Source organism: Pseudophryne corroboree, chromosome 7 (genome assembly GCF_028390025.1).
Source record: "Pseudophryne corroboree isolate aPseCor3 chromosome 7, aPseCor3.hap2, whole genome shotgun sequence".
Classification (NCBI taxonomy): domain Eukaryota; kingdom Metazoa; phylum Chordata; class Amphibia; order Anura; family Myobatrachidae; genus Pseudophryne; species Pseudophryne corroboree.
Window position 1 is genome coordinate 244,313,140 of NC_086450.1, and position 13,570 is coordinate 244,326,709.

At 48.9% G+C, this 13,570-nt stretch overlaps 1 protein-coding gene across 5 annotated transcripts in view; it reads right to left on the reverse strand.

Moving 5' to 3' along the window:
- MYLK (myosin light chain kinase) overlaps positions 1–13,570 on the reverse strand; it is a 1,073,187-nt gene that overhangs the window by 333,540 nt on the left and 726,077 nt on the right. The window contains exons 1-2 of one of the 5 annotated variants that reach the window (XM_063934066.1): positions 12,474–12,488; positions 12,277–12,393 (exon numbers count right to left, since the gene is read on the reverse strand). The exons of 3 other annotated variants lie outside the window; for them this stretch is intronic. Coding sequence is in view for 1 of the 2 variants with exons in the window: in XM_063934065.1 (XP_063790135.1) it covers positions 12,474–12,520 (47 nt within the window). In the remaining variant the exon portion in view is untranslated. Of the gene's footprint in view, positions 1–12,276; positions 12,394–12,473; positions 12,581–13,570 lie in introns of those variants that run through there. One more of the 5 variants, XM_063934065.1, reaches the window with a different exon arrangement.

Below are 13,570 nucleotides of genomic sequence, written 5' to 3' on the forward strand. Positions count from 1 at the left end.
ATTCTGTGATGATGTTCTTCAGTTTCTGTAAGAGGTTGTCAGCTGTGTGCCTCTTATGGAAAGCGGTGATACATAGCGTAGCCTGCCTAGGAATGAGTTGGCGTTTGCAAGATGCTGCTACTGATGCCGCTGCGGGAGGCCATACATCTACCCAGTGGGCTGTTACAGTCATATAGTCCTTAGTCTGCTCTGTTCCACTTGTCCACATGTCCGTGGTTAAGTGGACACTGGATACAACTGCATTTTGTAGGACACTGGTGACTCTTTTTCTGACGTCTGTGTACATTCTCTGTATCGCCTGCCTAGAGAAGCGGAACCTAGATGGGATTTGATACTGGGGACACACTATCTCCGTCAAATCTTTAAGTGACACTAAACTAATGGTGAATACCGGATGCACCTCTAACAGCAACATAGCTGTTAAGGCCTGAGTTATCCGCATTACAAAAGGATGACTGCTGTCATATTTCATCTTCCTCACAAAGGACTGTTGGACAGTCAGTTGATTACTGGAAGTAGTACAAGTGGTCTTCCGACTTCCCCTCTGGGATGACGATCGATTTCCAGCAGCAACAACAGCAGCGGCAGCAACAGCAGGCGTAACACTCAAGGATCCTACGGAGGAATCCCGGTTAGGAGAGGACTCCTCAGTCTTGACAGTGACATGGCCTGCAGGACTATGGACGTTCCTGACTGAGGAGGAAGTTGACGTTGAGGGAGTTGGTGGTGTGGATTGCAGGAGTTTGGGTACAGGAGGAAGAAGGGATTTAGGTGTCAGTGGACTGCTTACACTCTTACCCAAAGTTTCTGAACTTGACAGTGACTTCTGATGAATGCGCAGCAGTTGACGTATAAGGGAGGATGTTCCTAGGTGGTTAATATCCTTACCCCTACTTATTACAGATTGACAGAGGCAACAGATGGCTTGACACCTGTTGTCAAGATTCCACACAGAAGAGGTGGCTTTTTTGGTAGTTTGCCCAGGGATCACAATGGGCTTCTTTGTTCCAAGGACAACAGGTGTCTCTCCCGATGCCTGACTTAAACAAACCACATCACCATCAGAATCCTCATCGTCAACTTCCTCCTCAGCGCCAGCAACACCCATATCCTCATCCTGGTGTACTTCAACAGTGACATCTTCAATTTGAATATTAGGAACTGGACTGTAGGTGTTCCTTCCAGCACTTGCAGGGGGTGTGCAAATGGTGGAAGGAGCCACCACTTCCCGTCCAGTGTTGGGAAGGTCAGGCATCGCAACCGCCGACACACTTGGACTCTCCTTGGGGATTTCTGATACCATCTCAGAGCGCACAGTTCTTTTATGTGCTTTATCCAGCTTAACTCTTAATTTTTCTAGCGGGAGGATGAGGGCTTCCATCGTCATGTGAAGATGAACCACTAGCCATGAACATAGGCCAGGGCCTCAACCGTTACTTGCCACTCCGTGTCGTAAATGGCATATTGGCAAGTTTACGTTTCTTCTCAGACGATTTAAATTTATTTTTTTGGTTCTTTTTACTGAACTTTGGCTTTTTGGATTTTACATGCCCTCTACTATCACATTGGGCATCGGCCTTGGCAGACGACGTTGATGGCATTTCATTGTCTATGTCATGGCTAGTGTCAGCAGCTTCAGCAGTAGGAGGAAGTGGTTCTTCTTGATCTTTCCCTATTTTCTCCTCAAACTTTTTGTTCTCCATTATTTTTTGGGAGTTATATGAGACAATATGCGTCACAGGAATGACTGGAATTACTGATGACACAGGACACTACCACTGGTCTGATGCAGCACAACACGTTGTTGTTATAATTATTATACTGCAGCAGTGGACATATAGCAGCAGCGTATATCGTCACTGGAATTACTGATGACACAGTACACTACCACTGGTCTGATGCAGCACAACACATTGTTGTTATAATTATTATACTGCAGCACAGAGGCGTCACTAGGGTTGGTGTCACCCGGCGTGGTAACTCATGGTGTCACCCCCCCATGGACCTCCTCCCATATCACACCACACACATCCTTAGTAATGTTTTTGTACTAGTTTTACTTGTAAATCATAATTCCTGTATATCACTGAATGCGATGGCAATAGTAGTGACATAGGACCCTAATCAGGTTGGTTTGCATATTCTGCTAAAAAGCAGTATCTGCAATCGTTTCTGCAGCATGCTGGGGGCTGTCCAGCATGCTAATTGGCATCCAGCGATGCGATCGCAAAATAATTGAGATCCCATCACTGAAGCAGAAACTAAGGATGACCCCCTGCAGACGTAGCTAGGCTGCGTATCCAGGCATTGAACCGCCAATTTTTGGGTTGTAGTGGGCGCGTGTGATGTCACGTAGCCGCCCCAAAAAAGCTCTGACCCCTTTCGCAGCTACGCCTGCCCCCAATGCCCGCCGCCAGTGGCGTAATTAGACATTTTAGTGCTGTGTGCAAAATAGGGCATTGGTGCCAACCTGCACGCAAAACAGTGACAGGGCGCGCCGTAGGTGCGAGCAAAAAATATAGGGGCGTGGCTTCATGGGAAGGGGTGTGGCCACAAAATAATAACGATTCATATTACACGGCACAGTAGTCTCCATTATTCAAATTACGCCGCACAGTAGCGCCACTACACCAGGTAGAGCCCCTTTTTACACATTACGGCAGACAGCGTCCCCCTTTTTACACATTACGGCAGACAGCATCCCCCTTTTTACACATTACGGCAGACAGAGTCCCCTTTTTGCACATTACGGCAGACAGAATAGATTATACTTACCATTTCTCCGCTGGCTCAGTCAGGCTCCTCGGTGCTGGCAGCTCCGGGTGCAGGGGAGAAGGAAGAGGAGGGAGGGGGAGGAGGGAGGGAGCCGCAGCAGTGCACTGTAATTGCTGGCGGTGCCGCTGCAGCTGTCCCTATCTTTCCGCATTGGCTGGCCGCCACTGCTGTGCATGCTGGGATGAGGGAAGCGCATCCCAACATTCACAGCAGTGGCAGCCAGCCTATGTGGAATGAGAGGGACAGCTGCAGCAGCGCTGCCACCAATTACATAGCGCTGCTGCGGCTCCTTCCCTCCACCCCCTCCCTCCTCTTCCTTCTCCGCTGCTCCCGCTGCTGCTCCTCTCCTCCTCCGGCACAGGCGGCTTGTAATGAGTCAATTTGACTCATTACAAGCTGCTGACTTTAGGGAATCGGGGCCGTTGCGCCCTCAGGGCGACTGCGCTGTGTGCCAGGCACACCTGACACACACATAGTTACGGCACTGCCCGCCGCTGTCAATGAAAGTGCAGTCGCATCCTTCAGGGATGCAAACGCGCTTTGATTGCATGCACACTGTTACCGTGGCATATTTTTGCAAAAATCACTCTATTGCGATTATTGCTAAAATGAAATGCGACCAGAATTAGGTCCATAAACAGCTAATGGGCCCTACACATTAGGCGATATAACTGCACGATATGAAGTTTCTCGTACGTAGGCACCAGCGATGAACGATGTGCGGCCCCGCACTCGTTCATCATTGGTGCTGGGTCACTTATGCATGCAGGCCAATATGGACAATCTCGTCCATATTAGCATGCACTGCTATGGAGCCGGGTGACGTTATACCACACAGTATGAGCCGAAAATCACATGATAGCACACGGTATGAGCAGAAATTCACATTATAGCACACAGAATGAGCCGAAAATCACATGATGGCACACAGAATGAGCCGAAATTCACATTATAGCACACGGTATGAGCAGAAATTCACATTATAGCACACAGAATGAGCCGAAAATCACATGATAGCTCACAGAATGAGCCGAAATTCACATTATAGCACACGGTATGAGCAGAAATTCACATTATAGCACACAGAATGAGCCGAAAATCACATGATGGCACACAGAATGAGCCAAAATCACATGATAGCACACAGAATGAGCCGAAATTCACATTATAGCACACAGAATGAGCAGAAATTCACATTATAGCACACTGAATGAGCCGAAATTCACATTATACAACATACAGTAGATTTAGACAAAATTCACATATGCCACACAGTATGATCCACAACTCAGGGCCAGGGAGATTGGCAGCAGGGACAGTGACAGGGAGAGGGACACAGGGAAGCAGGGTAAGAGTACCTAAGATGAGCAGCGGAGGACGTGGGCGGCGGCAGTGTGCAGAATGTGGCTGGCGCGGGTGAGGAGAATAGCAAGCCGCAAGAGCATCCTCACACTTCTCCCTCCTAGAATCCCGGCGGCGTGATGACGTTCAGACCCGGCCGCGGCGGAGTCCTCCTCTTCCAGCAGGGGGGAGGGGGGGGATGGGATGCGATCAAAACTGAGCCGCGGCGGAGTCTTCTTGTTGCAGGCGGGGGTATATGATTTTGAGTCGGCGGGGGTGCGATCGTAAGGCAAATAGAGCACTGCAGTTACGATCGCACCCTCGCCGAATCAAAATCATATACCCCCGCCTGCAACAAAAAGACTCCGCCGCGGCTCAGTTTTGATCGCATCCCCCCCTAGCAGGTGCGAGTGCGGCTCTTGTTTGGTGTCACCCCATTGAAGGGTGACACCGGGGTGCGGGCGGCACCCCCCGCACCCGCCACTGCCGGTAGCAGAGGTACAGATGGGGAAAGGAGCAGAGACAGACAGGCACACATGGAGGGGGAGAGGAGCACACGGCGCATGGGGGCAGAGTCACAGAGGGGGGGAAGGGGGGGGAGTATCAGAGACACAGATGGGGAAAGTACCAAAGATATACAGACTGTACAGATATAGGAAAGTGAGCGAGGCACTTATGGGAAAGGGAACTGCGGCATAGAAGGGTTGAGGGGCAGAGGCACAGACGGAGGGGTGACAAAAACACAGCTGATATAGGTGAAAGGTTCACTTGGGTAAGTAGGAGCAGAGGCACACATGGGGATATAGGGAAAGAGTAACACATGGGTATACAGGGGAAGGAGGCACACATGGGGATACAGGGGAAAGAGGCACACATGGAGATACAGGGGAAAGAGGCACACATGGAGATACAGGGGAACACCTGGGGATTCAGGGGAAAGAGGCACACCTGGGGATACAGGGGAAAGAGGCACACCTGGGGATACAGGGGAAAGAGGCACACATGTGGATACAGGGGAAAGAGGCACACCTGGGGATACAGGGGAAAGAGGCACACCTGGGAATGTAGGGGAAGGAAGCATACCTGGGAAACTTGTGAGAGCTAGAAGAAGCAGGAGAAGGAGGAGAACAGAGGAGCAGCAGGAGACCTGGGGGCGGGGCAACATGCAGTGCAGTAAATATAACTGAAGAGAGGAAACTACTGAGCTAGTCGGGACTCGGGAGAGATTTAAGTGAATGCCCTGAGAGGCTGCTGCGACTGGAGAGCGGGGGAGGGGGGCACACAACCCCCATGCTGGTAACTACAACCAGGGCCGGCAACAGAAACCTTGGGGCCCCATACAATGATATCTCTGGGGGCCCCCTACACCCTCAACTCCCCCCCTCGATATGTACTACATATATAAATATATGTTTGTGTTGGAAATTAATTCACTTTTAATTAATTTGTGGGTGGCCCGAAGTGCATTCAGCCAGACCCGGACCTAACCAATTTGATGCCCTAGGCAAGATTTTGTCTGGTGCCCGCTAGCACCGCCACTAGTTTCACCTCTGACACAGCACCCTTCTCCAAGCACAGCACCCATCACACTTTATCCTACACACAGCTCCCACCAGCACACTTTATCCTACAAACAGCTCCCCCCCAGCACACTTTATCCTACACACAGCTCTCCCCCCAGCACACTTTATCCTACACACAGCTCTCCCCCTAGCATACTTTATCCTACACACAGCTCTCCCCCCCAGCACACTTTATCCTACACACAGCTCTCCCCCCCAGCACACTTTATCCTACACACAGCTCTCCCCCCCAGCACACTTTATCCTACACACAGCTCTCCCCCCAGCACACTTTATCCTACATACAGCTCTCCCCTCAGCACACTTTATCCTACACACAGCTCTCCCCCCCCAGCACACTTTATCCTACACCATCTCTCACCCGCCCAGCACACTTTATCCTACACACATCTCTCACCCCCAAGCACACTTTATCCTACACACATCTCTCACCACCCCAGCATACTTTATCCTACACACCTCTCCCCCTAGCACACTTTATCCTACACACAGCTCTCCCCCTAGCACACTTTATCCTACACACAGCTCTCCCCCCCAGCACACTTTATCCTACACACAGCTCTCCCCCCCAGCACACTTTATCCTACACACAGCTCTCCCCCCCAGCACACTTTATCCTACACACAGCTCTCCCCCCCAGCACACTTTATCCTACACACAGCTCTCCCCCCCAGCACACTTTATCCTACATACAGCTCTCCCCTCAGCACACTTTATCCTACACACAGCTCTCCCCCCAGCACACTTTATCCTACACACATCTCTCCCCCCCAGCACACTTTATCCTACACACATCTCTCACCCCCCCAGCACACTTTATCCTACACACATCTCTCACCCCCAAGCACACTTTATCCTACACACATCTCTCACCACCCCAGCATACTTTATCCTACACACCTCTCCCCCTAGCACACTTTATCCTACACACAGCTCTCCCCCTAGCACACTTTATCCTACACACAGCTCTACCCCCTAGCACACTTTATCCTACACACAGCTCTCCCCCTAGCACACTTTATCCTACACACAGCTCTACCCCCTAGCACACTTTATCCTACACACAGCTCTCCCCCAGCACACTTTATCCTACACACAGCTCTCCCCCCAGCACACTTTATCCTACACACAGCTCTCCCCCTAGCACACTTTATCCTACACACAGCTCTCACCCCCAGCACACTTTATCCTACACACAGCTCTCCCCCCCAGCACACTTTATCCTACACACAGTTCTCCCCCCCAGCACACTTTATCCTACACACAGCTCTCCCCCCCAGCACACTTTATCCTACACACAGCTCTCCCCCAGCACACTTTATCCTACACAGCTCTCCCCCCAGCACACTTTATCCTACACAGCTCTCCCCCCCAGCACACTTTATCCTACACAGCTCTCCCCCCCAGCACACTTTATCCTACACACAGCTCTCCCCCCCAGCACACTTTATCCTACACAGCTCTCCCCCCCAGCACACTTTATCCTACACACAGCTCTCCCCTCCAGCACACTTTATCATACACACAGCTCTCCCCCCCAGCACACTTTATCCTACACACAGCTCCTCCTCCTAGCACACTTGATCCTACACACAGCTCTCACCCCAGGACATTTTATCCTACACACAGCTCTTTCCCCCCCAGTACACTTTATCCTACACACAGCTCTCCCCCCCAGTACACTTTTTCCTACACACAGTCTCACCCCAGGACATTTTATCGCTGGCACAGTGCACATCTTCCCTCACCCCGCCCCACACCACCACCAAATGCAGCTCTTAACTACCTTTTTCTTTTGTTCCCCCATTGATAGTCACTGTCGTCGTGGGCGTCCTCAGGGCTCTCTTTATGTGGCAGGAGAGACGGACGTGAGGTGATGGCATCACGTCGTCTCATTCCCGCCGCCGCGGGCAGCACCAGCAGCAGGGGGACTTGCGGAGGCGGGCCAAAGGAGTTTGTGCAGCGCTGCTAGCCCGCCCCTTTTTTAATGTGGGAGACAGCAGGCGGGGACAACAGCGCTGTGCAGAGTATAGTGGACGGGCAAAGTGGGCTGGAGGTGCGGAGGGGGAGAAAGCATAAGGAGAGGTGCTGAACCAGCTGGAACATCTCCTGTCCTGTTACATCCCGCAGCCAGCCACAGCATACTGTAATGAGTCAATTTGACTTATTATCAGTACTGCTGACATTGCCGCTTCATCATACCGCACCTCCGCCACGTATCTCCACTGGATCAAGCAGGGTCCGGCAGCTGTGTTGCTGCCCTGCCCGCTGTGTGGATCACACAGCATTCTTATGCGCTGCCTAAACATTTTGTGTGCCCCTGATGCTCGGGGCCCCCCTGAAACTCGTGGCCCCGTACGTGTGTCCCCTTTGACCCCCCCTGTCGCCGGGCCTGACTACAACCTGCATGTAAAGATAAAATGCTGCCAGTGGGGGCCACTGGCACTGATGATCCCAGCCCTGGGCTGCTTCCTCCTCACAGACATCTGCCTGCCTGCAGCCGCGATCATCAGCACAAGCATGGCCCCTGTACACAGTGACACTGTACTTCCCCCACACTTCTCAGCTGTACCTGCCGCCGGCCACTTCAATTAAACCCTCAGCAATGCCAGCATTCGCCAGCTTGTAAATAGCTGCCCTCCGCCTTGCCCCACATAGCGCTGATGGGAGCCGCGCCTCTGAGGGGAGGGGACTCGGAGTGAAGAGTCTGAAGTTCCGGCCAGGGGGATCGTGCTGACAGTCAGTGCCCCGTCCTGTGCTGTCATCTAGCTTGCCGCTGCCTGTCAGCTGTTGACAGGCGCAGAAAGCAGCGGAGCGCGGGGAGAGCTCCTATTGAGCCTGCAGCGCTTAGTGCCGGGGAAGAGGAGGTGTGGACGTCGCTGCTGACATGTCTATGTCAGTTCTTTTGATGGGATTAGGGTGCGGCTGGGAGTGCAGGGCTCTATTTGGTTTCACCCTATTGAAGGGTTACACCCGGGTGCGGGCCGCACCCCCCGCACCCCCCTCATGACGCCACTGCTGCAGCAGTGGACATATAGCAGCAGCGTATATCGTCACTGGAATTACTGATGACACAGGACACTACCACTGGTCTGATGCAGCACAACACGTTGTTGTTGTTGTTGTTGTAATTATTATACTGCAGCAGTGGACATATAGCAGCAGCGTATATCGTCAAGGGAATTACTGATGACACAGGACACTACCACTGCTCTGATGAAGCACAACACGTTGTTGTTATAATTATTATACTGCAGCAGTGGACAAATAGCAGCAGCGTATATCGTCACTGGAATTACTAATGACACAGGACACTACCACTGCTCTGATGCAGCACAACACGTTGTTGTTATAATTATTATACTGCAGCAGTGGACATATAGCAGCAGCGTATTTCGGCACTGGAATTACTGATGACACAGGACACTACCACCTGTCTGCACAACACAGCACCACTTTATACAGCTACACTGGATATATGGCAGCAGAGAACACCAACACTGTGAATGGCTGGACTGATGCAGCACAATACACTGACTACACTGGACTGGTCTGCACAACACAGCACCACTTTACAGCTACACTGGATATATGGCAGCAGAGAACACCAACACTGTGACTGCCTGGACTGATGCAGCACAATACACTGAGTGACTACACTGGACTGAACAACACTTGCCACCCCACTTTCCCGCCCCAACACACAGACACTGAACACTGAGGACACATCCTCTCTATACACTCTCCGAGACTGGAGTGAAAATGGCGGCGACGCGCAGCTCCTTATATGGAATCCAAATCCTGCGAGAATCTGACAGTGGGATGATGACGTTTTGCCGCGTTCGGGTTTCAGAGTCAGGCGGGAAAACCCGAGCCTGACTCGGATCTGGGCTCGAGACGTGAAGTTCGGTAGGGTTCGGTTCTCTGAGAACCGAACCCGCTCATCTCTAATATATCCTCCTTCGTGTTTTGGATCGGTATTGGTTTTGCCAAAACAGCCCTTGCGGGTTTTGGCTTTGGATGTTTTTTTTTTTTTTAAATGATAAAAACAGCTAAAATAACAGAATTGGGGGGTGTTTTTGTTCCTACGCTATTATTAACCTCAATAACATTTATTTCCACTCTTTTCCAGTCTATCCTAAACACCTCACAGCTCACAATATTGTTTTTATCCAGTTTAGGCCAAAAGGTTGCACCGAGGTAGCTGGATGACTAAGTTAAGGGACAGCAGCGGGCAGCAAACACGTGGTAGTTAACAATATATTTTTAAATGCTGTAATCATCTGTTAAAATTATTTAAAAATTAGGATTAAGTTCTTCTGTTCCTCAAAGATATATTCCACATGCAGAGGGTTCGCTATTCAAGTGTGGAGAGTTTAGTAATATTAATTTAATTTAATTTATAATAATAATTATTATTTTTATTAATAATATTAATTTGAATGAATCACAATGTTGTGATAAGAAGAATTATGAAAACAGGACAATAAATTATAAGAATATGAGCTACGGACACAGCACCCTGAAATGGAAGGAGCACGCCTGGATGTATACTGAAAGGATACAGCACAAAATATAAAAAATTATTTTGGGTGGACTGACAGAACACCCCTAGATGGATGGAGCAGCTGCAGTCCCTGGATGTATATTGGGATGACACAAATATTAATTTAAATCAAAATATATATATTATTTTTTATATATATTATTTTATTTATATTATTTTATATCACACACTGCGGTTACAGTGTCGCACAAATGAGTCAAAAATATGTATTATTATTTGTTATATCACACACTGCGGTTACAGTGTCGTACAAATGAGAAAAAAAATATATTATTACACACTGCAGTTTAGCTTCACCAACAGCGTCGCACAATACGTGTATGAGTCAGAAATGGTAGTCAAACACTGCGGTTGACCTTCACCAACAGCGTAGAACAATATGTGTATGAATAGGAAATAATATACTGCAGTCTGATTGGCAGTGTCACAATAATTATGAAAATAACTTAAAAATTGTATAGTAATTGTATTGTATAGTAAAAATATATATTTTTTATAATTAGAATTAGTCTTTTTGTTTTTAGATTTAATTATTTTAATTTTACACTGGGGCGGAGCCCCTGGATGGAAGGACAGATCACCCATTTCAGATACAGCAGGCAGAGCACCCCTGGACTGATACAGCAGACTTAGCACCCCTGGAGTGATACAGCAGATAGGGCACCCCTGGACTGATACAGCAGACAGGGCACTCCTGGACTGATACGGCAGACAGAGCACCCCTTTTTCAGATACAGCAGAGCTCCCCTGGCTGATACAGCAGAGCACACCATTCAGATACAGCAGTCAGAGCACCCCTTTCAGATACAGCAGACAGAGCACCCCTTTCAGATACAGCAGACAGAGCACCCCTTTTAGATACAGCAGACAGAGCACCCACTTTCAGATACAGCAGACAGAGCACCCACTTTCAGATACAGCAGACAGAGCACCCACTTTCAGATACAGCAGACAGAGCACCCACCCAACATCAGACAACACAGTACTGAGACGGACACGTCCGTCCAGTGCACTCTGCACAGGCGGAACGAAGATGGCGTTGATGCACGGGACTTATATAGAATCCAAAACCCGCGAGAATCCGACTGCAGGAAGACGAAATTCGGCCTCGCTTTGGGATCCAAGTACAGCGGCAGTAGCGGATCTTGCCACGGGCAAGCAGTACTTTTGCCCGGGACGCCGCCTTCCGGAGGGCGCAGGGCGCCTTCCGGAGGGCGCCGCACCAGGGCAAGATCCGCTGCTGCAGTGTGTGCCCCCCGGCCCCCGCTGTCGCCCTGCTGCCGCTGGCCGCTGGGAAGGGAAACTAGACGCGTACGCGTCTAGTTTCCCTTCGTGGAGAGGTCCTTTACTGTGCGGTGCGCGATGACGTCATCGCGCACCGCACGGCCAAGGTCCTCTCCACGAAGGGAACTAGACGCTACGCGTCTAGTTTCTCTTCGTTGAAAGGACCTTTGATGTGCGGTGCGCGATGACGTCATCGCGCACCGCGCATCATTCCAGTCTGTACAGGGGGCGTAAATGACCACGCCCCCTGTATGAAGCCACGCCCCCCAATGCCGCCCGGGGCGCCAGAAGCCCTGGAACCGGCCCTGTACGGCGGGAAGTCCCGAGCAGGACTCGGATCCCAGCTTGGATCTCAATGTTCGGGTGGTCATCGCCAATATATATATATATATATATATATACACACAGTATATATATATATATATATATATATATATATATGAGAGAGAGAAAGAGAGAGAGAGAGAGAGAGAGAGAGAGAGAGAGAGAGAGAGAGAGAGATAGATTATAGAGGTACAGCACCACATGTAGGTATAGAATAAAAAAAGAATTAAATAATAAGAAACACTCCCTTTCACACTAAGGGTGTCAGCTGGCCCCTAAAAATTCAGCATGGGTAAAATGCTGTAAAAAAAGTATTATAGGTAAAATGCTGTAAAATCCCCCCCATATATATATATTTATTTATTTATTTATTTATTTATATATATATGATGTATAGCCCACCTGGACCGGCACTCTCAGCAACTTAAGTATTGCCTGGGTGCCTTTCCTCAATGATTCAAATGTATGTTGTTATGGGTAGGATGGCACTCACAAGGCTTCGATGCAGAAATAAAGAAACTAGAACAGAAAGGTCAATTAATATTTCAGTTTTATCTAAACTTTCGTCTGAATCAAGATAACAATTCAAAGGTGCTTACCTAAATAGACCCTTCACAAGCGCGTGTCCCTGGCTGCCGTCACCCATGGTCGGGGCTTGATGACGTCAAGATATATATACAGTACAAGGAATATCCGGCGGCACTCAAGCAGACTGTCAAAAGTTATGATAGCATCCTTTATTAAGCCCTTCAACATTTCGGGGTCAAACTCGTCGTCAGGAACAAAGCCTTCACATTTACACAAATAACAGAAAACACTTAAATACCAGCAAAGACAAATGACTCATTAGCTTTACAATGTCTCTCAACTATCCGTCGCCGTCCGCCTCAGCCCCCAGCGTGTTCCCATGTCTGGAGAATCCACTTGATGATGTCAGATAGTCCTTCTACAAGGGACAGGATCTCTGACCCACGGAGGGTACCGCAGCAAGTTTTGTATATAATCGAGTAAGGAGTGTTGGGTGAAATATCCACGTATATATATATAAATATATATAGAAAATCCACAGAAGAAGCCGCTTCACACTTTCAAATACAATTGAGGCCGGTGCCCGGTCAGAGAAATAATGCAAAAAGTTCCAAGAGTAACCACCAGAGGGATCAAACTCAGATAGACCAGCACACTGCTTGAATGAAAGACGTTTTACTTATTTCAAAAGAAAGTGCAAACTATAGTAGCAAGCATATGGCACACATATCTGTAGCAGCATATAAGATTGAACAGTAGATACTTAACATCCCATATATATACACATACACACACATACACACAGTATATATAAATGTGTGTGTATTTTGAGTCATTATCTTTTAAACTACCATTACATTAATTAATACATACAGTATACATTGTAATTATTCCTCCCCGAAATCGGAAAAATTTATTTATTGCGTACCAAAATCCTGTTTTCAACATCTTCCTTCAAGGGACACTGGAGCATTACTGTGGGAATATCCCAAATTTACCCCCATGGGAGGGAGTGCGCTACGACACCTGTAAAACAGATTGATACTCAGAGGCTTTAAAAATGTCAAGTGGCTGCACAACACAGCAGTGATGCAGAAACCCTTCTGGACTCCATCCAAGAATTCCCAAATGAGAGTGTAAAATGAGCTAAGATGAAGGCAGGCAGAAT